We start from the raw sequence: 26,260 nt of genomic DNA, 5'->3' as shown, positions 1-26,260 counted from the left end.
GGCTTGAAGTTTTATTTTTCGTCAATCCTGACCCCCAGATTTTAGTACGATGGTCGCGAGTGTATGATTCGGTCGTCAATCCTAATTTTCATCAACATTAATTCCTTCGTTTGTTGATGAAAACTACCTCCGTCTTATGCTCTGCAAGTGCAAGACCAGCGTCTTCTAGTCAGGATCGGATTTACGACATTGCCCTCTTTGTCAAAATCTTGATCTGGTTGATGTCTTGTGCCACAACAGTCACTCCGATATCATCTGCGAAATCGATAACGGTCACCCCTTTGGAGAGCTGCACCCTCAGTATGTCATCGTACATTATTATCCACAAAAGAGTACCGAGGATCGATTTTTGTGGAACCCCACAGGTTGCCCGATGTGTTTTAGGCCCATCATCCGACACAATAGCCTCTCGTGGAGAAACTCTACTTAGGAGTGTATAATTTGACTAAAGCGTCAATTATTTTGCAGCAGTTTGTAGAATTCAAAGCATTCTTCACTTGAGTAATTATTTCGCAGTATTTATTGGTCTCCATTGCTGCTTCCGCAAATTTCGTTACAGTATTGATCGCATTGAAAGGCCACCGTCCCTTTCTGTCATCGGTGCAAACCTGTTGTAGATTCGTTAGAAAAATATGTGGATCTATAAGACGAATTTGTCATCGGAATCAGCACTAGTTTCTGTTATGTACTTCCTCTTTCCTGGGATATCCCCTCTTTGAAGCATATATTCGTGTGAGCCTGTTTAGAACTGTCTTGACTTACTGTCACTAACAGCGTTTTGTTCGGGATACCGTCTAAGCCTCGAGTTTTATTTTCGGCAATCCTGTTTGCGGCATCAAGAACCTCTTCTGTGATTACCTCGGGAATTTTATCAGGACAGAAGGTAAGTTGAGTTCACTTGAGACTTAAGGGAAAAGCGTACTAATAACATCTTGCAGCAAATCAGGGTTCGTGATTGATGGTGAGGGTTTATCCTTGATCAATAACTGCCTTGTACGCACCTCCCCATGTGTCGGAGTGCGCTTCCTTGCATAACCTCTTGAAGTGATCAGTTTTAACTCTAGAAATGGCTTGTAATTATTTTTATACCGATAGTGCAACTCCTCATATTCAGGTCAGTTCCTGCTACGTTAACTACGTCTCTTGACTTTAAGGCATACTTTACAATATTCATCAATTTCGGAATTCTACCAGAACTTGGCTATTCGTTTTTTGAATGCAGGACGACGTAGCTTGGATGGGTTACTTGCTTTCTAAATCTTTTCAACTACCTGCATTACGGTATCTTTTGTGTTTTCCATCGTCTCCTGCAATGGTGTTGCTTCGAACATTTACTTATCGAGTTTATTTTATCTGGAATCCGGCACTGCAGTTTTCTTGGTATATTTTCTTCTCGTTCCACGCTCCACGTGGAAGATGATAGCCTTGTGGTCGCTGAGCGCATGTTCCTCACTCTTTAAGTAATATGCGACCTCTTGCATCTTCGGCCCTAGCCTAGAAATCGCCAGCTCTTATAATAGGATTGCGCCGACTTGCATCGGCAACAAGTCTTTCTACTATTGGTATAAATTCATCTAACGCCAGGCACAGCATAGCAGCTATATATGTTAATGCCGCCTACCTTAGCTTGTTTGAATCCATCTTCTAGTCTATTGATAGTCTTTTGGATAGCTCGGTTTACACAGACCCAAATTTCTGCTTCCATCTGATACCTAAGCACCACTCTAGTGATCTCTATTTTGCTCGCATATGCTGGTGACGTCAATTTTGTTTTCTAGCACACTTTGGGAAGGCAGAACAGGAAGTTCATCTACGTAGAGAAGAAGTCACCTTCCTGTACGCCGGACATCTATAACTGCTAGTGGTATGATCGTGGTCAGTTGTTTTTTGTTACTCGCATAACAGCCACTTGGGATTACTGTTGCACTCCTTGAGAATCACCATGCTCATTTTTTAATCTTATCACATTCGACTCGTCTACTGGATATATATCGAGCTGTGATTTTAGGGCCTTGCAGATCTCTGCCTGATCTCATCCAAGTTTTTGCATTCAATCACCATTAAATATTGTCTCATTCACTGCCTCATCTAAGAATGTTTCCATTTTCTTTTGGATATCTTCGAATTTTCTTTCGTTGGGCTTGAGGTCAGGTAATAGATACCTCTTCAGCGTACATCTTGTGTCGTTCACGCGTTCGCCCAGCTTCGATAAGGGAGTGTCTACTTTAACCTTTCGCAGAGTTTCCGCCTACGTCAGCTCACTTGTTGATATTATAATCAATGCATCTGGTCGCGATTATCTTTGCAATCCTGCTCTTTTCTCTACATTACTCTACGTCTAAGTAGAGGCAGTGGTTGCACGTTTTTCCAGGTGTAGACTTTCATGTGTTAAATTCGTCGGTTGCATCGGTGGTATTTTTTCCTTCTTCCGTTTTGAAGTTCGTTGTGAGGACTCCGTATTAGCATCTCTGCGCGTTTACCGGGTTTCAATGTTTCGCTTCCTTTTCGGCAGCGCTCTGCTGCTATATTAGTGTCTCCCATTCGTGTTCCTACCGGTAGTGCCGACTTTGGAGACAACTGCGTTACCACATCTTCCGTCGGTATTCTTCTCTTAAAGCAACTCATATCGTGGGGGCCTCCTTTTTAAGGTTTTGTGTAAACACAAAACCTTATTAAAATCGGTTTACTGTCTGTCTGTCTGTCCGTCTGTCTGTCTGTCTGTCTGTCCGTCATACGCATTTTTCTCGGAGACGGTTATAGCGATTGACACCAAATTTGGTGGAAAGGTGGGAACGCTCACGCATATAGTGAGTTACATCCTTTTACGATGAATTTAAGGGGTGGTCTCCATACATGCAAAAGGAGGGTGTAAATTTTTTTTTCATCAAATATAGTTATGTGGGGTATCAAATTAAAGGTCTCGATTAGTACTTTTCGAATCCGGTCTTAGTTTTGACATTTGTTGAAAAGGTGGGGAGTGCGGGGGTTGAAAGTGGTCATTTTTTTAACGAACCCATTCTCAGGAACAACCAAACCGAAAAATCTGAAAAAAATCAGGGGGCTGCCACTATATGCCTAGGCTCCGAAATACCCTCCAGTTAATAATAGTATATTACTATAATTTTTAGTAATTGACAGGAAAGCCCACCTTAAGTTCACCCTAGAATCACAAAATTTTGCTACAATGTAGGCTACAGTATGGAGCATGATCCTGCTATTACTAACAAAGTTATACAAGGTTAAATCTGTCACTCCTCTGCAAATTCAACACTTTGATTGTCAATATCACTTGAAAGTGGGTAATCTCACCCATCTCTTTATAAAAGAAATACATAAAACCTTTCATACCTGAAGCGTCTAGCTTCCGGTTTCTCGACTTGTTTGATTTCTCCATATGCAATGCGTCGAGGAACCACAAACTCAATGAGTTTTGTAATCATTGTACCCAACTTTGTAAATGCGACTTTGCCTGCATCGTCTTGAGTATTAACGCCATTTATTGCTGCTTTTCTTCTCGTTGCCAGCCGGCATTTGCCCCAGTTGCTTGTTATCTTCGTTTGTTCTTGCCGGCGGTTTTGGTATTCGAGTGCTACGTTTGAAAGGGTCGTTTACATTTCTAAGCGCCTTTCCCGTAGCATTCTCCCTAGCTTGTTGTGCGCTCAATACCGAGATATCTCTCGGCAATGGAACAGATGTTTCTCTTCCGGGATGAGTTTGTCTTTATGTCTGTCAGTCTGTCATACGCATTCTGTTCTACCGATTGGCACAAAATGCAAAGGAGGGGTGGAAATCTTTTTCGCCAAACATGGAGTTGCAAATGAAAAGTTTCGATTAGTAATTTTCAAAGCTGGTCTCAGTTATAACATCATTAAGTGGTTATTTTTTCATGGATCCATTGTCAGAATGGGTAAATCAGTTTTGACAAATTTGAAAAAAATCATGAAGCTATTACTAGTAGAAGTACCCTCCATACCGATATCAGTTCAAATAAAATTACTAATACTAGAATTTTTACGTTTATCCTACAATCAAATTTTTAGTAATATTGGCTATAATATGAAGCCTGATTTTAGCACGTTTGGTGGAATTCGCGTTATTACTAACAAAGTTATAATAGGCCAAAGTTGTCACTTCAGTGCAAATTCTAAGACTTTGAATGTCAGTTGCACGCAAAAGTGATTATTCTGACATAATATATGCATACACACTACGTGATAGGTACTACTGGGACGCTCAAATATTGTTCATATAAGAATACACAAAACCTTTCATTCCTAAAGCGTGCAACTTCTAGTTTCCCGACTTATTTTAAATTTGGGATATGCAAACTGGTCTAGTACTTCACGGTATTCTTTGTAAATGGCAAGCTCTCCTTTCCACTGCTGAATTGCTGTTGATTGGGGAAAATATTGCTGATGCGGGCATCTCCAAACTTTAAGAAATTTAGTTATAATGGTCGCTCCTTTTTTCGCTTTGTAATCGGAGTTAGAGCTGTTTTTGGCTTTGAGAATAATGATGACGAATAATTCTCATCCTTCAAACAACTTCATTTAGTATAGAAATCACCGACATAGTGTATTTTTCTAACGTCACATTTTTATTGAAACACTTACACTTACCGTCATCTTCATGCCGCTTTAGCATTTGCAATCTGGATCCATGCTCGATTGCCTCGGAATGTATCTACATCTATATTATTCAGCCTTACTGTAGTAAAGCTTTTAGATGACCATTTCGGTTATGAATGAATGGAAAATTGTTATAGTGAAATATGAATGTACCGGAAAGCCGAGCACTTCTGAATTTAGTGTTTGGATCTAACTCTTATTGTTACCAGTGACGTAACTCAATCTTGAGGTCTGAGATGCAATTTTCACTCGCAACATCGCAGAAATGCATTCAATTCCGTGTTCTGGTGTTTGGCTAGACTTTGGGAAACACTCTAGGGCATTTGCGTTGGTAACTTAGTGTTCTATTTCGTAAGCTAGCGTAGATGAATTGACTACTATCTTTACCTGCTTTTTCCGGAGTTCGGACTAACTGAAGACGTCTTGCGGAAACAATATGTGAATAAATGTGATAAATGTGAATATGATGCCAGTTTCTTCACCGACACTTTTTCCATTTACAAGAAAGACTATATAATCTGCAGTGAAATTAATCTGCAAATATGCAAAATGAGTCAAAATGATAAGTTATGGAACATCAAATCATAATGGTTTATATAGTTCCTTCTGCGGCGATAACTCAGAGTGAACGTGAAAAGAATAATTCTTTTGATCATTAACTGGTTTACAAATTCTAGCTGAATATTCCCCGAATTCAAATTTGATCCATTTGAATTTCTTTCAAACAAGGCAATAATTGCCAGTCAGTCTCCCAATGTTATCCCTAACTTTACAGTGGGATCATTTTGGCATTTTATCTCCTTTTAATATAATTCTTTCTTTTTTTAAGGTTTTGTGTAAAACAAAAATCTGTTTAGTATCTGCTTCACGCATTTTTCCCGGAAACGGTTATAGCGATTGACACCAAATTTGGGGGAATGGTGGCGGAAATTGTGAATGCTCACGCATTCAGTAAGTTACATCATTCTACGTCGAATTGAAGGGGCGGGTATGTATGGGGACCCGGGGTGTATTTTTTTTCACCAAATATAGTCATGTGGAGTATCAAATGTAAGGTTTCGGTTGGTACTTTCCGAAGCCGTTTCGACATGTGTTGGAAGGGTAGGGAGCGCGGGGGGTCGAAAGTGATAATTTCTTTCACGGACCCATTCTCAGAAACTACCCAACCCATATATGTTCAAGTAGAATTAATAATAGCATATTATTATAACTTTTAGTAATTGACTGCAAAACCCCCCTTAAGTTCATTTTAGAATCACCAGATTGCAGTAATGTAGGCTATAATATAGAGCATGATAGTACTGAGATTGGTGGAAATCGCACTATTACTAACAAAATTATAATAGGTAAAATTTGCCGCTTCTGTGCAAGTTCAAGACTTTGGATGTATCACGCGAAAGCGAATCTTCTCACTAAATCATCACCAATGGGGCACCAACCGGTATCCGTTCTAGACCTGCCTTAATAAAGAGCTCCAGACATCCCGGTTGTGCGCGGAGGTCCACCAATTCGATATCCCCTAAAAGCTGTCCGGGATTCAGACCTACGCCAGGCAAGATCTGCCTGTTCTACTTTTTCTACCATAGATATTGCCTTTACAGACTTTCCGGACTGAATCATCCTCATCCATACGAATTAGGTGACCCGCCCACCGTAATCTATTGAGCCGGATTTTATCCACAACCTCACGGTCATGGTACCACTCATAGATTTCGTCGTTATTTAGGCTGCGGAATCATCCATCCTTATGTAGGAGGCCAAAAATTCTTCGGAGGATTCTTCTCTCGAACGTGGCCAAGAGTTCGCATTTTTTTTTCTAAGAACCCAAGTCTCCCAGGAATACATGAGGACTGGCAAGAACATTGCCTTGTACAGTAAGAACTTTGACCCTATGATGAGACGTTTAGAGTGGAATAGTTTTTGTAAGCTGAAATAAGGTGTGTTGGGTGCGCGGTCTCAAAGTTGTAGTTTCCTATCTTTGTTCTTCCCATTTGACCATTCCGATTTGATGTTGTTGATTAGTTGGTTTTTGGTTCTGACGCTGTCACTATATATTTTATCTTGCCTTCTTTGATGTGTAGCCCAGGATCTCGCACCGCCTTCTCAATCCGAATGAAGACAGTTTGTACATCTTGGAATGTTCTTCCTATGACGTCGATATCGTCAACATATGTCACGAATCACTTTCTCGAGGACCAGATTAAAGAAGACGCATGATAAGGCATCCCCTTGTCGTCGACCGTTGTTGATGTCGAATGGTAAAATGCTGCTTTTATCTGGCCTCGCACATTGGTCAAGGTCGGCCTAGTCAGTCTTATCACTTTGGACGGGATACCGAATTCTCTCATCCCCGTGTACAGTTTTACCCTGGCTATGCTATCATAGACGGCTTTAAAATCGATGAAAGGATGGTGCAACTGATGTCCTTATTTCAACAGTTTTTCCGTCGCTTGCCACAGAGAGGAAATCTGACCTCTTGCTGATTCGCCTGAAGTGAAGCCTCTTTGGTATGGGCCAATGATGTTCTGGGCGCATGGGGCTAGCAAGACAGCGGAGAATATCCTATCGATGGGACTCAACATCGTTATACTTCTGCGTGATATCTCCCTTTTCATGAGTGTCTCGTCGCCAGCTGTCAGGCATTAATTCGCTGTTCCACACCTTCACCATAAGTTGATAAACCACTTGGTGTAATTGGTCGCCTCTATATTTAACCAACTTGGCTGTAATTCCATTTTTAAGCCGATGAATTGCACGTTTGTTCTATACTTGGTGGTGGCAGTATTTGTCCATCTTCTTCAGTTGGTGGGACTTCCGACTCGACGATGTGCTGGTTGTTGAGCAGTTCATCAAAATACTCCACCCATCGCTTCAATATGCCCATTCTGTCGGAAATCAAATTTCCCTCTTTGTCCTGCTGACTTGTTGGTGAAACTTCCGTGCCTGGTGCGATTGCTTCCCGTATTTCTTGATTTCACAGACCTGTCGCTTCTCTGGTCGACGGAGTTCGTGATAAGTCTCCGCGCGTGCCCGCGTCCTTTACGAATGCAACATTACTCGGTAGACAGCATTCTTCCATTCCGTTGTGAGCTTACATTCATCATTAAACCAGCCGCTCCGACTCTTTCTACGGCTGGGGCCAAGTATGTTTGTGCTCGTATTTCTGATAACGTTCTTCAGGTGGTTGTGAAGATCGTTTCTTGGTATTCATCTCCAGGATCTCTGTTCACTGCAGTTATTGCGGCATCCATTTCCCTCTAAATAGGTGTTGCGGGAAGTTGTGTTATGGATGGCTTCAGTGTTAGCTCTCACCTGATCGTCAGGGGGATTCTGGGTGGTGTTGTTATTCGAGCCCGGAGCACCATGACAATGAGATAGTGATCCGACTCTATATTGGCCCCCTATATGTTCTGACATTCATCAAGGCTGTGAGGTGGAACGTTCGCTCCACACGTGGTCAATTTGGTTGAAAGTGGTCCCGCCTGGAGGGGCCCACGTTTGTTTGTGGCCGGCTCTCCGCGCAAACCAGGTACTTCCAACAACCATTTCGTGTGATACTGCTAACTGAATAACACGCAGTCCGTTATCATTTGTATTTTAATGTAATCTATGGGAACCAACGTATCGCCTGAATACGGCCTCGTCCCTATTTCAGCATCCAGTTTCCGGTTTTTCGGCTTGTTTAACTTTGAATAAATAAATAGGCATGGGTCTTCCCGAAGAGGTAAACACGAGAGAAATACGCACTAAATATCTTGAAAAGAAGGAGTGTAAATCCATATTGCCACCATCATAGAGAATATAAGGCTCAGATTACCAATTGCCAGAAAAACAGTTTCAAGATATCCCAAGACTTATTGACGAGATCGCGAGAAACAGCTTTTCTACCAAATTTTAACAGCTGATAACAAAAGTAAGCGAGGAGTAAATTTTCAGTCAAAGAAACCACAAGCAAGCAACAACAAATTTTGGCAATGAAAAAAAATTATCTCCAAAAGAGCATAAGAAAGCAACCCAAAAAATGGCCCTAAATATTTTTCTGGTCCGAAGTAAAACAAAAAATCAAACTGGGAGAAATCTAGAATCCGCTAGAAGAGGCAAGCTGAAGTTATATCACAGTATGACGAGAGAAAAAACAGTGGTGATAAGCCAGCAGGCTTGATGAAGGGGGGAAGGAGAGGAACAAGATGACTCCTACCCGGCCAGAAATGAAAACAACAAAATTAGATTTTTTGATAATATCGAAGGGCCCATATTCATCCCGGACCATCTGCGGAAAAAGAGCAGTTCTGCTTATGTACAAATTCTAGGTGAAAGGCCATTGTCGGGTCCGTTTTATGAAGAAGATATGGAGTTACGGGGTATATAAGGATAAACAAGTCGGGAACCCGGAAGCTCGGCACTTCAGGTACATAACTGCCATGTATGAAGGATGGCTCAAGTGGTTAGAGCGCTGGGCAGTCATAGCGGAAGATCGCGGTTCAAATCTCGTTGGTGGCAGAAAGATTTGTCGTCGTGACTGGATGTCGAATACCAGTCAACTCAACTGTAAATAAGTACCTGAGTCAAATCAGGGTAATAATCGCGGGCGAGCGCAACGCTGACCATATTGCTGTATCGTTACGGTCTTGAATGAAGTGCTTTAACACACTTCAAGGCTCTGATCCAATATTGGATCCATATGGATTCTATCGCAAATGATTATTATTATGAACGAAAGAACAACCGTACGAAGAAACTTAACAAAACGTTAAGTTCGCTTTGAAGAGAAAAGTTGCTTGAAAAGGCTCTGCTCAGAATTCGTGTAAGGTCTTTAGAGAAGTGAGGTGGGGTCACTCAAAGGGGATACATTCCTGCCGATAATGTGGACGAATCTATAGGTGAAAATCACCCAAGTGTTATTCCGTCGTTATAAGCCCGGCTGCAAAAAGAGGTGTTAGCTTTTGTCTGAATGGATGTTGGCTCCTGGACCATCTCAGGGGTTAGGTGAGGAAAATACAGAGAGTTTTTGGTGTTGCAGATTGCAAACGGAGGTAGCTATAATGACATCTGGCAGTTAGGTATGAAATGGAAACCCATAAAATGAGGTTAATGTCCGGTAGGGATATCCGGCGGAACAGGATCGCGTAGGCATCGGATGAAGTGGACTGAGGAAATTATACTCTTTATGATCTGTTCCCAGTACGGGGGGAGGTAAAACATCAGCTTATTACTCCAAACGACAAAATCTCGTCGTCAATCATATCATCAGAAAAGGTGTTTAACTTAAAGACATCAAGGAAACTTGTGACTCAGAGTCAATAGGGGCAGAGGCAGCAGTATTAATAGCATTATGCTGCCCTGCAGTACTCGCCAAAGCTCTTTTCTTCACCGTCGGGCTGAAGTCTCCGCTTAAGTTTTGGACAAATTTCAAAGAACCTCTATAGAATTTTCCCTAATGGATATGGTATTTCTCCGACTCCAACGTCTAACGGGATCTCCCGCATTCGTTCATATATCGCAGGATTTCCGCTAGTGGATGTGATGCTACCCAATACAGTTGGAGCAGATCAACACCAAAAATCTGATGTCTGCTGCGTCTATAAGCAGGGCAATCAGATAGAAAATGATCTTTACAGGATGGACTCGCATCATCTTGCAGAATTTTTATCCTAAACATATGCCCAGCGAACTAGTAGAATGCCCACAATACTCCTGTAGCGCGTATCGACCGGATATTTTTCTCTGGTTCTGACAAGAAAAGTTTGATGTATTTTGTAGCATTCAGGCGCTGCCACCCGCCATTATGAGAAGCGTCTTCCCAGTTTTTGTTAGAAGCATTAACATATGCAACTGACACTCAAATTGATGGATCCGGTCGGGGCATGGGAAAAATTAAACCCCCTTTTCCGAAAGTATCTGAGATTTCGTTTTCCTCTACATCACAATGGCCGGGTATTTAGAGTAGTTCCATCGTATTGAATCCAGAAACAGAGTTCAAATGGTTTCTACATTCCTGAACGATTTTCGAGATGACCAAAGAACTGCTCAACGCCCTCAATGGAGCTTGACTATGACTTGCCCTCCTCAGGATCGCATACACTTTGGCCAGAAAGGCCTCTGCATATTGTCCCCACTGAGAAGCCCACTACTCATTTTTTTCAAGAGGACTCCTGCCCCTAAACCCTGTTCTGTTTTTGAGCCATCGGTGTAAAAAACATGAGTATAATTACGCGATATTTCTAGCGATAAAATTATTTAAAATAATTAAAACATGGTTTTTCTAATCGCTAGTGTTATTTATTAATCTTGCAAATACCCATATTTCGAGAACTACTTGTTCTCTTCATTAAATAAATAACACTAGCTAATAGAAAAACCATGTTTTAATTATTTTAAAAAATCGGTGTAGCCTGACCAGCATTCTTCTTGTTTGTCCCAGTTTTCTCTGCGTTTCAGGATAACTTCACATATTCTACCAAACAGATGAAGACATTGCGATCGGATTCAATTCTCCCAATAACTATTCCAACGTCCATTGTTTACCCATCCATATATTTCTATACATCGTTCCGAGATCTCGACTAATAACTAGCACTGGGTATTGGCAGATTTTATAAAAAGACATAGTAGTTAGTCGGTCATTATACTCCATAAAAATAGCGATAGCACTTCTCCTTGAGGGCAGCCACAGGATCCGCTGCAGAACACAGCAATCTTTGTGTTAACACAGCATAGATCTACTTAATTAAAGTTTTATCGAAACCATGCTCTGTAGCGCACAGTCTAACGCCTCTTCAATAGCCACGAACACCCTCGTCGCGTACTCACCTTTCCCTCTTTCTTTGAAACCAAAGAGTGGAGGGCAGACTCACAGGACTTTCCTCGTTGGTAGGCGCGTTGGTTTTCATTTAATGGGTGCAACCTTAGTGCTTCCTCGTGACTATGACGCCTAACCAGTCTATTCAGACTTTTCAGCGAAAATGGTATTAAGTTGTTTTGTGTGAAGTTCTTTGGATTTGAATAGTCATCTTTTCCAAGTTTCGGTGCCAATAGGTAGCCAACTAGCCCATAGCTAGACATCCTCGAAATGTATTTCTTAGAAGTTGTGGAGCCCGCAGAAACTACAAAGGCCGCGCAGAAAAGTTTCCCTGGAAGACAATCAAAGCCTGTAGTTTTATTTCATTTGAGCGCGTTAATGTCAAAGATGATTTCGTTTCTCTTTGAAAGAGTAGCCCGTATCCGCATATTATGATGACTTACCATATCATCCACAGGAGGCGAAACTTCACCAGATATGATACGGTTGACAACCATGGTGAAAAACATCCTGAATGTGTGGTCGATCGTTAACGTTCCTCACAGAACCATCGAAAGGCTTTCAGCCACCTACAAGCTCTTTCATAATGTGGTATGCAGTGGACAAATTTCTGTTATTTGTGGTAACTTATGCTTCACTCATCTCGACAGTGGTAGAATTCCTTTTGTCACGTACTCACGGTAACGGAGCTCCAAGAGTCGCGCTCATCACCACTTGTAGCCATCAATAAAGGCCTTATGACGCCTTTTGGGACACAGCCGATAATTTCGTAGAGACGAACCATATAGAATTTGAGGCCAATCCTGTGTTTCCGTGCAAACAGATGCAAAAGTCACAAAGAAGGTGAGTGACAATCAGATGATGGTCGAGGCTTCGAGGCTGGTGTTAGCATCTACTTTGGTACGTACATTCAGAAGACAACTCTATTTGGTCCATCTGTTTAGATTTTTACAGTCGGTCCATCGAAATCCAATTAAGTTTGTGACAGGTCACAAGATCGAACAGTATTTTGCTGTTGACGAAGCGTTGAATATTCACAGAACTTTTCAACGTTGTTGTCACCGTCAGCAAGGTCATGAGCCCCCTTTATATGTCCAAAAGGGCATTGTGAGAACCTACCTTGGCATTCAGATCAGCCATCGAAAGAAAAGCGAATACATTTGTCAGTTATATAAATGCTTTTTTGTGAAAGAAGAAAAGGTAGAATATTTATGGGCGGTAGGCATTTTAGTTTATAGTACTCATCTCAGTAGAAGGTATATCTTAGGATGAAAAACGCCCACCCCGTCCAATATGGTTACTAATCACACTAAGTAAGTTACTAACGTGCATAATCTGCCCCCATCGAGAAGAGTCTATTTTTTCTCAAGGAGCGCTCTGGTCAACACCAGCGTGTTTAGGTCACACGTCTGACGATGACATAAACTGCCATCTGACGCTGTCCTATATGCATTGTATGCCCTCAGTACGTTCGCCTCCGTCTTTCATGACTAACTGGAAACCAAACATCAAAATTAAGCATACCACTCGCCCCACGGGACTGCTATGAAGCATTGCATCGCCGGGCTAGATTATTTCTTAATTGCAACTCATTATGGTGGTCAGCCTTTCTTGTTTTCTTCGCAATTCTTCCTGCCTAAGTTGTTGATGAGTATTTTTCAGATCCTTTACAACTTGGCCCCGAGCTTTACAATATTTTTGGGCATTTAGCGCCTGTCTGCGACCGCCTCTAATCTAGTTCACTGTGTGGTTAATCTGGGGCAATCATATATAACATGCTCTGCATTCTCGGCCACGTTACCCTATCTTGGGTAGCATAATTCCCCGTGACTTCTCCATTGCATATGTTTTGTCGCAGAAATGCTGAATTTCAATCGCCAAGATGTCTACTGAGAGCATCTCTGCTAGTGTATATCCTGATTCTCCTGATGTTGTCCGATATGCATTCCATATCCGGAGTGAACTTAGCCAATACTCCATTCCAAGTTTTCTGCAGCTTAATTTGTTTCCCCCCAAATTCGGACTATGTAGAGTAGCACAGAACTAACTACCCTCGAAATAGGAAGTAGATCTCCGTCTATAAATGTTCGATAGTACGTCCGAGATCATTACAGCGATGGAAAACGTACTGGATATATTTTTAAATTAAACCTTTTACTCTCAAGTTTTTAAGCGCTGGTTGGGGGTAAGTTATTAGTTGACGGCTGAGCACTTTCTTCTCTTGCTGATTAGAACTAGCTCCGTTTTATGTTCACCAAGTGATATACCGGCATTTTTAAACCAACCAAGGCCAAATCATAAGATATTAATGTGAAAAGTTCGCAAATGGAATCCCCTCCTGGTAAAGTGTTAGAGGCTCAGTATAGGTGATAGATGACAATACTAGATGAAAAACCTTTAGGAAAACATAATACTAATAATTTACTAGAATCTCTTTAACTACTACTCGTTGCTAACTGGTGAAACTTGGCCAGAATTTTCAGTTTCACTAGTGTTCCTATCGTCACCAGGACTACTCTATCATGTGTATGGCTGAATTAATTTTTTTTTCTTATATCTCAACTCGGCATACTCAAGGCCGCAATGTGACTTTCACGGACCATCCACCCTGATTTTAGATGTCTGTGAAGGCCACCCGGTGAGCTGGATGGACTTTGTCTCCCTGAGATGAGGAGTACTACCCGAAGAAGTGAAATATCTGGGAGTCACTCTAGATAAAAAACTTCTTTGGAACAAACATATAGAGGTAAAGATGAAACGAGCTCTCACAGCTTATGGGCTGTGCAGACGGACCTTTGCCTCGACATGGGAACTCAGGCCTCATGTGGTAATGTGGATATACGTTGCCATCATTAGGCGGATGTTCGTATGTGCATCCGTAGTGTGGTGGGTTAAGGTGAGACAAAAAGGTTTTCACCGTAAACTAGCCGCGCTGCAAAGAACTGTTTGTCTGGGTATCACTGATGCCATGAGCACGACATCCGGCGCAGCTCTGAATGCACTGCTCAGTTTGCAGCCCCTGGATATATTTATTCAAAGCACTGCAATGAGAACAGCCCATAGGCTAATTCGATTAGATCTATGGGAAAACAACGGATGTGGGGAGCACAGAGCATTGGAAAAGTTGCTGGGAGGACTGAATTCAGTTGTTACAATGCCTTCCGATTCTCGTGTCCCCATACATCTGTTTGGTAGAAGATATGTAGTTACCCTGAAGCGTAGAGAGGACTAGGAAGACCCAGAGGAATGCGTGGCGAGAAGAGGGTTCTGGAGCCGGAGTCTACCTCTCGAATAAAAACGAGAAGTGGGCTTTTCCTTTGGGACAATATGCAACGGTTTTTCAAGCCGAAGCTTATGCGATCCTAAGGATGGCAAACTGGGTGATTGACGAGCGGTTGAAGGGCAGACGCATCGCAATCTGCAGTGACAGTCAAGCTGTACTGAGGGCATTGAGCAGTCCTTTGATCACCTCGAACATCGGTCAGGAATGCAGAAACCGTTTGAACTCTATGTCTAGATTCAATACGGTGGAACTACTCTGCGTACCTGGTCACTGTGGCGTAGAGGGAAATGAAATCTCGGACGCTTTAGCGAAAGAGGGGTCAATCTCCCCTATGCCGGGACCGGACAGCAATTGGAGTATCAGTAGCATTGGCTAAATCTGTTTTCAAAAACTAGAAGCAAGCTTCCCATAATGGCAGGTGGCAGAGCCTAAATGCTGCTCGGCATACCAAACTTTTCCTGCCAGAACCGAACATACGTACCGCAAAGTTTGTCCTGTCGAAAAGCAGCAGGACTTGCAGGTGTATTGTGGGCATTCTGACAGGCCATAATTAATTAGCTGGGCATATATTCAGAATAGGAATTACCGAAGATGATACGTGTCCCTCCTGTAATGAGGAAGCGGAATCCACGGAGCATTTCCTACGTGAATGCCCCGCCTATGGACGCATCAAGCATCAGATCTTTGGTGCCGATGTTCTCCGATTGCGACGGGTAGCATCACATCCACTAACGGAAATCCTGCGATACGTTAACGAATCCGGAATATTCCGTTAGACGGGAGAGGCGAGTACAATGGGCCAACACGGCCTGAGTGCTCAGAAGCTGTGGCTTCTGCTGTGGTTTCTGCGGACGCTGGCACCGACGTGGATGTTGTTCGACGCATTTCCAGCGTTAGATCCGCTTTTGCTGGATTGTCTCAAATCAGGTATTTTGGGATGCGCATGGTATATTCATCAATTATCTTGAGAAGGGAAAAACCATCAACAGCGACTATTATATAGCGTTATTAGACCATTTGAAGAAAAAGAAAATATGGTTTCATCAAGCCAATGCACAGTGTCACAAATCAACGAAAACGATGGCAAAATTGCGTGAATTGGGTTGCGAATTGGTTCCACATCCACCATACTCGATATATCTGGCCCCCAACAACTTTTTCCTGTTCTCAGACCTCAAGAGAATGCTCGGCTGAATGAAATTTAGCGCCGATGAAGAGGTAATCGCCGAAACTGAGGTCTATTTTGAGACTAAAGATAAATCGCACAATAAAAACGGTATCCAAAGTTGTATGATCACGATAATCCTTTTATCGCGCGCAAGGTAACTACATTGTATTATAAAATCGAATTTCCTCAAAAAAATTTTTTTTTGTTGCCCTACGAACTTCTGAGCTCGGCTGTTACAAAGGTTTATTATCCATTAAGCAATTTGGAAATTTATTGCAAATTTATATTCCTTTCCATAGACTTCTATTATTAAATGTTAACCAACAATTCCATGTTGATTCTGAAGGGGCGGATTCACCATAAGCAACTTGCAATCGGCAGGTTTCTTCAACACTTTTTTCAAATCAAAATAATGAAGAAGTACAACACGGAAATCTGACTTACCACGTTCCATTTTTCAATCGATTGAACTTGTTCGATGCGTACACAATGGATGGCTTCCCTTTGCTGATTTTTGTTGGGAATGTCTCAAATTAAAATTGACATAAGCAACAGCTGAAATTTCTCAAGAATTTTATTGCAAATGCCCTTTGACGGAAGAAAATTTTCACCACTTTTATTTATATACACTCTTAGAAATATGATATTTTCCCAAATGTTGACCCATCTTATTGGTAATTTTATTGAAAATCATACCTCTAAATTTCATAAGGATCGGTTTAGAATTCCGGGAAATGTGAAAAACGCATTAGAAAGAAAATTGTTTGGAAAGTCGCCTTTCGGATAAGAAGGTATTTTTCACTCGTAATTACAAACAAAATACGTTTACAACAAAACCAAATGCGCTCCTTAAAGTATTTATAAATACGCTATCTACATAGCGCTAAAAGATTACGTAAGGACATAGAGCCACTACCTTCTGAGCGCTGGAGTCTGAGTCTGTACCCGATAGTAGCTCGGTTCTACGCCATAAAATCTAAAAGAACACGAATTTAGCTTTGCATTTTTTGTGTATTCTGGGATAGCTAAATTAATCTAAGCAATAAGAAAATTCGATTCTGAAAACCTCCTAATGTGGTTTCTCCAGTTAAGCACTAACTTTAAGATGGAGCTGGGCTTCTTTTGACAAATGGGGCCTATTTGTGTTTCGGCGACATAACCAACGAAAGCGGCAGTAAAAAACCCCACAAAAGAACGTGTCCCTGTTCATATTTAAAAACAAATAGACCAACTTTTCATCAGAAAAGAACAAATGCCTCTAGCATCCTTGCCCTGCACTCATATCGCGTAAAATATCAACTCTACCTACACTAACAGGTTCGACACCGAAGAACTCTTCCAGTGAAGGAAATTATCGACCAGGAACTCCGGTGTAAAAAGGGGATGGTTTGATGACTTCTCCCACCAAGAGCTGTAACGCTTAAATCCTGCAAACGGCTCACAAGAGACAACAGAGAAAATGACAAAATTTGGCATAGAATTTTACAAACAGAATCACAGCATAGAGAAGCTATACAAAACCCAGCGAGGAACTGATGGGGAACGCTGGACGCTTCGCTTATAAAGGTTTTATGTTTATGTTCTATGTGAGAAACTTTCTATATACGTTTTTCTATTCCTACCTTCATCTTCGGCCATAGTCCAGTAAATCTTGATTGGTTTCGCCATTTTGCTTGGTCAAAGGTTGTATCCGGACGAAGTCGCGGAGCCTTCAAATACCGATCCAACGTATCATGCCATCGTTGTTTCGGCTGGCCTTTCGGTGGTTTCCCATCAGTTTCGATACTCAGACTAATTTTGAAAAAAGAGTTCCTGTCACCGCGAATTACATGACCATACACCGTTCACAAAGAACGCCATTTGTGGAATATCACTTCATACAAATTGCGTGAAGCAATTTCATCGCGTAGTTCCCCAGTGGCTGATAGCAGTGATCCGAGATATATAATTCGCTCAGTTCTCATCAGGTTACTGTCATCGACAGTGATCGGTCCTGTTTCAATGAGATCAGTCGTCAAAATTCTATTTTATTCAAACAAACAAATTACTCCAGATTGGCTTTAGCGCCAATGGTTCCACGGTTCTTGGCGACTCCAGATTGGTTCACTGTTATTTCATCGATGTACTGTGGGGCTGTACTATGGAAGTGGGGGTGAATAAATGCTTTTGTTGAAATATTCCCGTCATCTGTTCGTTGCTTCTCGTCGATCGGTAAGCAAAGTACCGTTCGATATCTTATGTATATTGGTGTTGGCTTGTCGATACAGAACTCTCTCGTCCCGAGTTTTTTATCATAATATATAATAAACTGCTCGCATAACACCGATGGTTTCCTTTGCTACCTGGCTGCCATTCTTATAAATTGGCTATTTGGTCAGTGTTATATAAACGAGAAGCGGTTCTTCTCTCCCCAATTGGACGTCGTTATTCCAAAACCAAGTATCTAAGTTGATAAATCACTTACCAGGTTCGATGACCACTATGGTTATATGGCTCGTTTTTTGTATCGTATTTATAGCTTATTTACACAATTTTTCGGCATTTTAATTTTTTTACGAATTGAAAAATTTTAAGTCCGCATCCACCTGATGTCGGATCAGATTGTGGATTACTCCCTCTGTCCTCGATTCCTAAGTTTTGAAATTTTTAACGGTTGGCAACTACGTAAGTAAGATCGCTTCTTCACTTTTCTCACGAAATCGCCAGAATTTAATTCGCTGTAGACCAGTGTGTTTCTCACGCTATTTTATCGATGACTTGATTCGCACGACAGCAATTAATAGCGGATGTCAAGGTGCAGTGGCCTCATAGGGAAAGGCTTTGCAGTCAGTGATGGGGACAAAATGGTGGCGTCCTATGAGGATATAGTCGTGAGTGTCCGTACAATCAACTATTACCTCACCACCCTTATTGCTGGAAAACCTGCATCAACCTTGTTTGCCTTTTCACTCACATGACTATTAAGATCGCCCGCAATGCCGATGTGGCCATTGACAGGCAACTTAAAGGTTTCAAGTGGTTGCCAGAAGGTATCTTCCTCGGTATTGGGCGGCGCGTACGTGGGAAAAAAGTGAATCAACTGATGTAATAGTGAGCTTCATCAGCCGGTCATTAAATCACTCGACTTCTTTAAGGACGTCACAGAAACCCCTAGAGATGGCAATGTAATACCATATTGAGAGCGTGGCCGAGAGAAGTTTATAGCCAGTTTTGATGCGTTTGCGTTTTATTTTGCAGCATTTAGCATCACTCCATCGAGTTTCTTATGGAACATAAATATCAGCGTGCCCCTTCCGAAGTTCTTTTCCGAGTTCTTCCGTCTTTTCAGTTACGGTACCAATATTTACCGTATAAACACTTTTTTGTATCGGAATAATTTACTTACGTCTTAACTCCGCCTATGCGCCAAGAGCCCTTGCTCATTGCTCGTTCGGACCGGAACCTTCTCTGCCCCGCCGACTCAGGTGAGTGGCTTTGTAGTCAATGGTACGATCATTTTTCATTATTTTAGTTGACTACTATATCAAAATTCCGAATGCATCTCGCAAATTCTCGTGAGGTCATACTACATATTCTTACCACATTTTGTGACAATCGGTTCAGCCGTTTGCACGTAAATCGGGACAGACGGACATACAGATGTTGAATCAATTTTAATAAGGTTTTGTTTCACACAAAACTTCAAAAAGCCGATTTTCTGTAAGTTGACAAAACCGATTGCTTAATTTACATTATTGGTGTTGCTTCCCTTCACAGTAGCAATATTGAGTAGAAACACGCGCAGAAAAGGGATAGGGAAGCTACAAAATTGCTACCTCTCAAGAATTTATGCACCTTTCTTCCATGGATTCTCAAATTTTGGTCTGTAACCTCTTCATAATAGGGTATGTTACTTATTCAAGTTGTTTAGCGAACACATCTTTTGGCTCTGCTTTGTATTCTATCAACATAAAATTCTATCCACTATAGTTGGAAAAAGAAGTCGATTTGAACTTTGCTTCGGGTGCCGGAAGTGGCAGATTTTTTGATAGTATCCTTTAAAAGTGTCTAACATGTAAATAGGGGTAACAACGCGATCTTAGCTATAAGCAGATCAATCGGTACTATAGCTACAAGTGATCCGGAAGATACCGGAATAGATATGATAGCACTTTTTTGAATGAACGTTGATCGCCACAAATTTGGTTGACTATCGCGAAGCTACAGTTATACTCTTCTCAGGAAGTCGGGTTCTGCTTGGTGATCAGCAATTCCACTCTGGAGCAGTCATTTAAATTGAATGAATTGCAGCTAGTACCACGACAATACTTCCTTTGTCTGACTGACACCTAGGTCTGGGGTCCTTGAAGCCGTTCTGAATGCTTGCCACGAAGGACCCCAGCTTGCTATAATTACTTGGGAAAACGACAAGACGTGACCGTAGAAAACACTTAGTAGAATGATGATGACAAGAAAAAGGACTCGGCTACTTGTATAACGCCAGGAAAAGGACGGGATATAAAGACAAGTTGAGAATCATTGTGTGCCGCAGCACTTGTACCTCCGTTTGACGTTTTCGAACGTGACTGGCTTCTCACAATGCTTTTATAACAATAACAATAATACCCAATAATACCCATGCTCGAGTTGGTGGTCTGAAGGATGCTCTGCTGTCCGAATTCCTGCGACGTGTAAACCTGGTGCTGAAATTGCATCTCTCGGGGAAGAATAAAATAAGCGCGCTGAATATATTCTCTATCCCTTCACTGGCTTATGTATTCGGAATATTGCCGTGAACGAAGACCGACCTGGGAAACGTCCAGCGGCGGATATGGACAACTCGGCGGATATGGACAATTCCGAATGCATCACCCAAAGTCTGCCGTGGAGCGGATGAACCTGCCTTGTGACATCGGAGGTAGGGGCGTGGTTGACGTGGCTTCACAACATCATCGCCAAGTCGACTCGCTGCGCGCTTATTTTTACAGCAAAGAGCAGACGAGTCCCTTGCATGCGGCTGTCTGTAAAGCAGACTGTGGACTGACTCCATTTAACTTGAAGGATCGATCTTTCAATCCTCTGAGTGAGGTGAAGTCGAACCAAGAGCGGATCGATGAATAGAAGTCGACGGCAATGCACGGTAAACACGTGAATTGTCTTTGGCAGCCATTTGTCGATTTGCATTTGTCGAACAGATGGCTGTGTGCTGGGGAGCTCTTTGCTGAGACGGAGGGGTTCATTTGTGCCATTCAGGATGGCGTGGTAGCCACCCGAGCTTATAAAAAGCTCATCATGAAAGAACGGGTGGAGAACGACCAGTGCAGAATGTGTGGTTCGGCGTTAGAGACGTTGGACCATTTCATTTCTGGCTGTACTGTTATAGCACCGGTGCAATACATCACCAGACATAATGCTGTATGTAAGGTTATCCATTAAAACCTTGCATACAAGCATGGGCTGATCACGGGAACATGCCCGGTTTACCGATGTGAGCCGTAAGCAGTACTTGATAGTTCTGCTTACAGCATATATTGGGACCGGCAAGTTCTGACTGATCGCCACACTCTACACAACAAGCCTGACGTACTGTTGGTTGACAAGACGGGTCGCTCCGCATATATTATTGATGTTGCTATCCCCTATAATAGCAACATTGAACGGAAATACGTGGTGAAGAAGGTGAACTATGAGCCATTGGTCCGCGAAATCAAAGAAATTTGGAGTCTCGAGAGGGTGGTTGTAGTTCCCATAATATTGTCAGCTACAGATATTGCACCTAAATCCCTCACGGCTTCCCTTGATGTCCTGGGACTTTCGCACAGTCTGGTTCAAACCATGCAGAAGTACACCATTCTGCATACGTGCTCGATGTTGCGGGGAGTACTCGACGGATTCTCCCACTGACCTACCACCGGCCACCACCACCAGTGCCCCTTTAGTTTTTAAGTAGGTAGGATCGTCCGAGCCTAAATGGTTGGCACTTAGTGCTAGTATTAGGTAAAATCCGGCATCTGCCGAGATTGTGATAACTCGGAAAATAATAATAGTAGTCGTTGGCGCAACATTCCAATTGAATCGAGGCCTTGAAGTGTGCTAGAGAAAGACCGTAACGGTACATAACAGGATTACAGTACCCTGTAGGAGGCAATGTGGTCAGTATTGCGCTCGCCCGAGATTATTACCCTGATTTGACTCAGGTACTCATTCACAGCTGAGTCGACTGGTATCCGACGTCAAATCACGATACAAATTCCAATGCCTCCAGTGAGATTTGAACCGCGACCTTCCGTACGATAGCCTTGTGCTCTAATTCTTTTTTTTTTGTAATCCACTAAAGTGGAACGGGGTTTTATCGATTAGAGTGAACCACGAGTCACCGACCCGGAATCCGTTCTAACTGTGAATCAAATGGCCTCAAAAACGAAGGGCTGGTAACCATTCAAAAGAGATTAGCGTGCCAATTAAATTTTTATCTTCAATCGGCTAAATACTCTCTCCTTCATCTCCAAACTTGGCAAAACAACTACTCTTTCTCCAACTCTCTCCACACTTGACCATATAAGTAGAAAAGGCTCTCCTCTGAAGTCGAAAATGTATCTCCCAAAAAGTAAATCTCCAGTCAGAAAGTGAAAAAACTGGTCATAAAGAATAAAGAACATTATGACTATCATGCCCAGCAACAACCAATTTATGCTGTCTTTGTCGCTTGCCAACATTCGCTGTCCCGCAAAATTATGTAAAATGAAATTTCTCCATTCCCTACTCCGACCCGTTAAGCAGAATGCATTTAGTTGCACGCTTGCATGCGTTTCCAACTATTGGAAAAAAGTCAATGATCATTTCTGGGTCAAAATGTATATGATTACAGTCGAATCCGATAATTCGTACGATCAAGGTGCTGACGATTTTGTACGAAATATCGGGGTTACTAATTATCGGGAAGATGTTTTTGACCACTTTGGAGGATTTGAAATTGGACTTCAGGGCATATACAGAGCAACTGATGATAATATTTAGGTGAAGAAATACACAGCCTTGACAATTTGGAAGCTTAATTTTACCGACTGAACTATATAATCATGACAGAAAAACATGTTTAGTTTTTGGAATGTGGCACAACAAATTGGCGCCGCTAGGAATGTCCTCTTCAATATATGTATATAGCACTGACTCTGCCTTGATGATTTAAAAAATTGATCTTGCGTGAAACAAAACCTTATTAAAATCGATTTACTGTCTGTTTGTCTGTCAGTCACACCTATAATCTCAAAAACGGTTACTTCTATTGATATGAAATTTAGTAGTAGTAATTGTGATAAGGGGGGGGGCATACATGCCAAAGGGGGTGTACATTTTTCCCCCTAATAGTGTCATATAGGGTAGCAGAGGTCTCGAATAATACTTTCCGAAGTCGGCATTGGTTTTGAGATTGGTTCCAAAAGGGAGGAGTGCGGGGTCCGAAAATGATCAGTTATTTCAAAGACCTGTTGCCAGAAATTACCCAACCTAATCATCTGGAAAGAAATAGAATGGTCCATAAACATTTTATCTAGGTCTCAAAATATTTTCCCAACCAATGCCTGTTTGAATAAAATTAATAAATCAAATATTTATTATAGGTATATGTTTTAGAAATTGACTGGGAACCCCCTTAGATTTATCCTTAGAATAATCATCGACGGGGCAGTACGTGGCATTTAACGCCATCATATGTCGGTCTGATAAGATATACTCGACTGCCAAAAGCTTTCTCGAAATCGATGAAGAGTAGATGAAACAAAAACCAAAACTCCGCGCACTGCTCCAACATGATCCGTAGGGTATTGATGTGGTCAACGCAGGAGGATCTGAAGCGGAAACCATTTCGCTATCTGTCTATCAAACTTTCGAGATATTTCATATGCGTTCCAAAATTATTGTAATTATTATATTCGCGACAGCAGCGAAATGGTTTCTCTTCTGCTTGGAGGAACGCTCCATATCCGCGTATTATGGTGACTAGCCATTTCTTACACAAGAAGAGAAACTCGCCGGATGTGGTGCGATTAGAACCTTGGTAAGGTGCTCTTTCCACCTCTTCAGTTGTTCTTTATCGTGGATGTAAAATTAACCGTTGACGTCCTTCACGGGACCATCGAAAGTTTTGCGAACACATGCAAGTTCTTTCGTAATGCGGTATTCACTTCTGAAATCATTGCGATCGATGGCTTCTTCCACTTTCCTGACCAGCGCAATAGCAATTTCCTTTTGTCTCAGCGCACACTACACTGAACTTCCTAGGATTTCGCTCGGTATCGGAGTTCGAGCGGGTCATGCCCACCATCACTAGCAGCGGTCTATAGACTTTTCAACCCCTTCCGTTCATCGATCCGCTTCCATGATTCCGCAGTCAAACAGATCTTATGGCGACCCTTTGGGACGTGGCCGACGTCCTGTCTAGCATCCGAAAAAAAAACATTTTCGAAGGCATGCAATGATCATCGATATTCTCAGGCATGTTATTCAATGTATCTGCCATCTGATCAGCAAGATAGCACTCCAACTGTCGAGCGGCAGCTATATCATACAAGCTGATGATGTTCAACTTGGGGGATCGCAAGCGGAGGTAAGTGACCATCAGATGGTGGTTCCTTTCCAGGCCGATATCAGTACCACTCTTGTTATGCACATCCAGCAGACAACAGCAGGCTTTTTACTCGAGCAATGTGCGACCAATGATGAGGCGGCGGAAGCTGCACAAATTCACAAAACTCCCACTATTATCGTTACGGTCGATAAGTATGTGTTTTTGCATCACATGTTCGAGAAAGGTGTTGTTGGCATTCAGATTACCCATCAGGATCACAATGTCACCTTTAGGAAGCCTCCCTTGAACTGCATTTAATTGCGCGTAGGAAGCATCCTTCTCTACTATATTACAATTCACCGTTGGTGAATTGGCACTGTGCAATTGCAGTGCCCCTTAATGTGGACTACAATCTTGTAGTTAGAAGGCTGTCCGAAACCGGCTCCCAGGTGGCGAGGGTGCGTCTTCCAGTAGCCCACAAAAATAACCCGACACCAGATTCGCGACTGCTACCACTCGACTTTCCAGAGTACAAGAGCTTATTACCGCAAGAGTCCCACCATCTTACTTCACTTAGGCGCGGAATGTCCAGCTTGAATCGTCGAAATTCCCACTCGAATTTGAGAAAGCGAGCTTTCATGAGCACCCTGGATAATATCGTCGAGAAGCGTGCGCACTTTCCAGGAACCACTCATAGTCCGTTTGCGACAGCGAAAGGTCGTTTTGGTGAGGTCAGTGAGTGCCTATCTGAGGCGTGGCTGACGTTTCGATAGCAAATTTGCAAGTGGCTAGCCTATACGTTTTGATCCCTTTACCCTATTACAACAAGCAGGGAAGTATCCTTAAGCCCAACTGACAGCGCTAATTTTTAAGAATGGAAGGAATGCAATTTACATATTTGGTGCCGAATGCAACTTTGTAACAATCCTATGGGGAAATCGATGAACCATGTCTACTATGGCGGTATTTTTCTCTTTTCTTTTCGGATATTCGTTCTGTTTCTTACCATTTCTCGCTTAATTCTATCCCAAGCAAAGATTCTAAGTAAATTCATACGTTCAATAAAAACTACATGACATAATACTCGCATTTCTCAATGATTATTTCTTATTTTTTCAGCAACTCGAAGGTTACACTCCCGGAGAAGATTATCCAGCATATGACAGAATACCGAAAGATCTCTCATTCTCATGCCGCGGAAGGATTCCTGGATATTATGCAGATATCGAAACACGCTGCCAAGTATAAGAGTCTATTATTTTTTGATTCCGTTAAGCATTGCAATCCACTGAAAATACTGATTTGTTTTGCAGGTCTGGCATTGGTGTTTGCATTCCGGTCACGTCTACTCCTTCCTTTGCCCCAATGGAACCGTATTCAACCAGGCAGTACGCGTTTGCGATTGGTGGACCAATGTGAACTGTCCAGCGGCCGAACAACTTTACCAGAATAATGAGGAATTGTATAAGGACGCATCGGGAAATCCGATTTGATATAAGGCCCGAATTAGAAACCAATCCACAGCTATAATGCCCAAAAATACAGCAATAGCTTTAACCCCAGCCCAAAAATCTGTCCGGTATCCCACAGAATATCCCTATCGAGAGAGACCCCAACGACCTGTGAATAACCGTCACTATAGGCGGTTGGAGGCTCACCACTTTAGAGGTTCCGCTAAATATAAACCAAAAGAAAATATTGAAAAAACACCACAAAAGGACTACAAAGAGACTATGCAACAAAATACTGCCAGCCAAAACCAAATCGACGCTGTGGAGGGGGAAAAAGTATCTCGAAACAAGGCTCAAATTAAAAATAAATACAATATCGACTACGA

At 42.1% G+C, this 26,260-nt stretch overlaps 1 protein-coding gene across 2 annotated transcripts in view; it reads left to right on the top strand.

The window, feature by feature from the left end:
- The window catches only part of LOC119650157 (U-scoloptoxin(01)-Er1a-like), a 31,555-nt gene extending 5,603 nt beyond the window's left edge, over nucleotides 1–25,952 (top strand). For both annotated transcript variants that reach the window (XM_038052703.1, XM_038052702.1), the window contains 2 exons: nucleotides 25,543–25,665; nucleotides 25,737–25,952. In XM_038052703.1, coding sequence (XP_037908631.1) covers nucleotides 25,543–25,665; nucleotides 25,737–25,916 — 303 coding nt within the window. In that variant the 3' untranslated portion in view covers nucleotides 25,917–25,952. The remainder of the gene's footprint in view (nucleotides 1–25,542; nucleotides 25,666–25,736) is intronic.
- The last annotated feature ends 308 nt before the right edge of the window (nucleotides 25,953–26,260 follow it).

This window comes from Hermetia illucens, chromosome 2, assembly GCF_905115235.1.
Source record: "Hermetia illucens chromosome 2, iHerIll2.2.curated.20191125, whole genome shotgun sequence".
Taxonomy (NCBI): domain Eukaryota; kingdom Metazoa; phylum Arthropoda; class Insecta; order Diptera; family Stratiomyidae; genus Hermetia; species Hermetia illucens.
The sequence above is the reverse complement of the archived record's forward strand: the minus strand, read 5'-3'. Positions and strand labels throughout refer to the sequence as shown.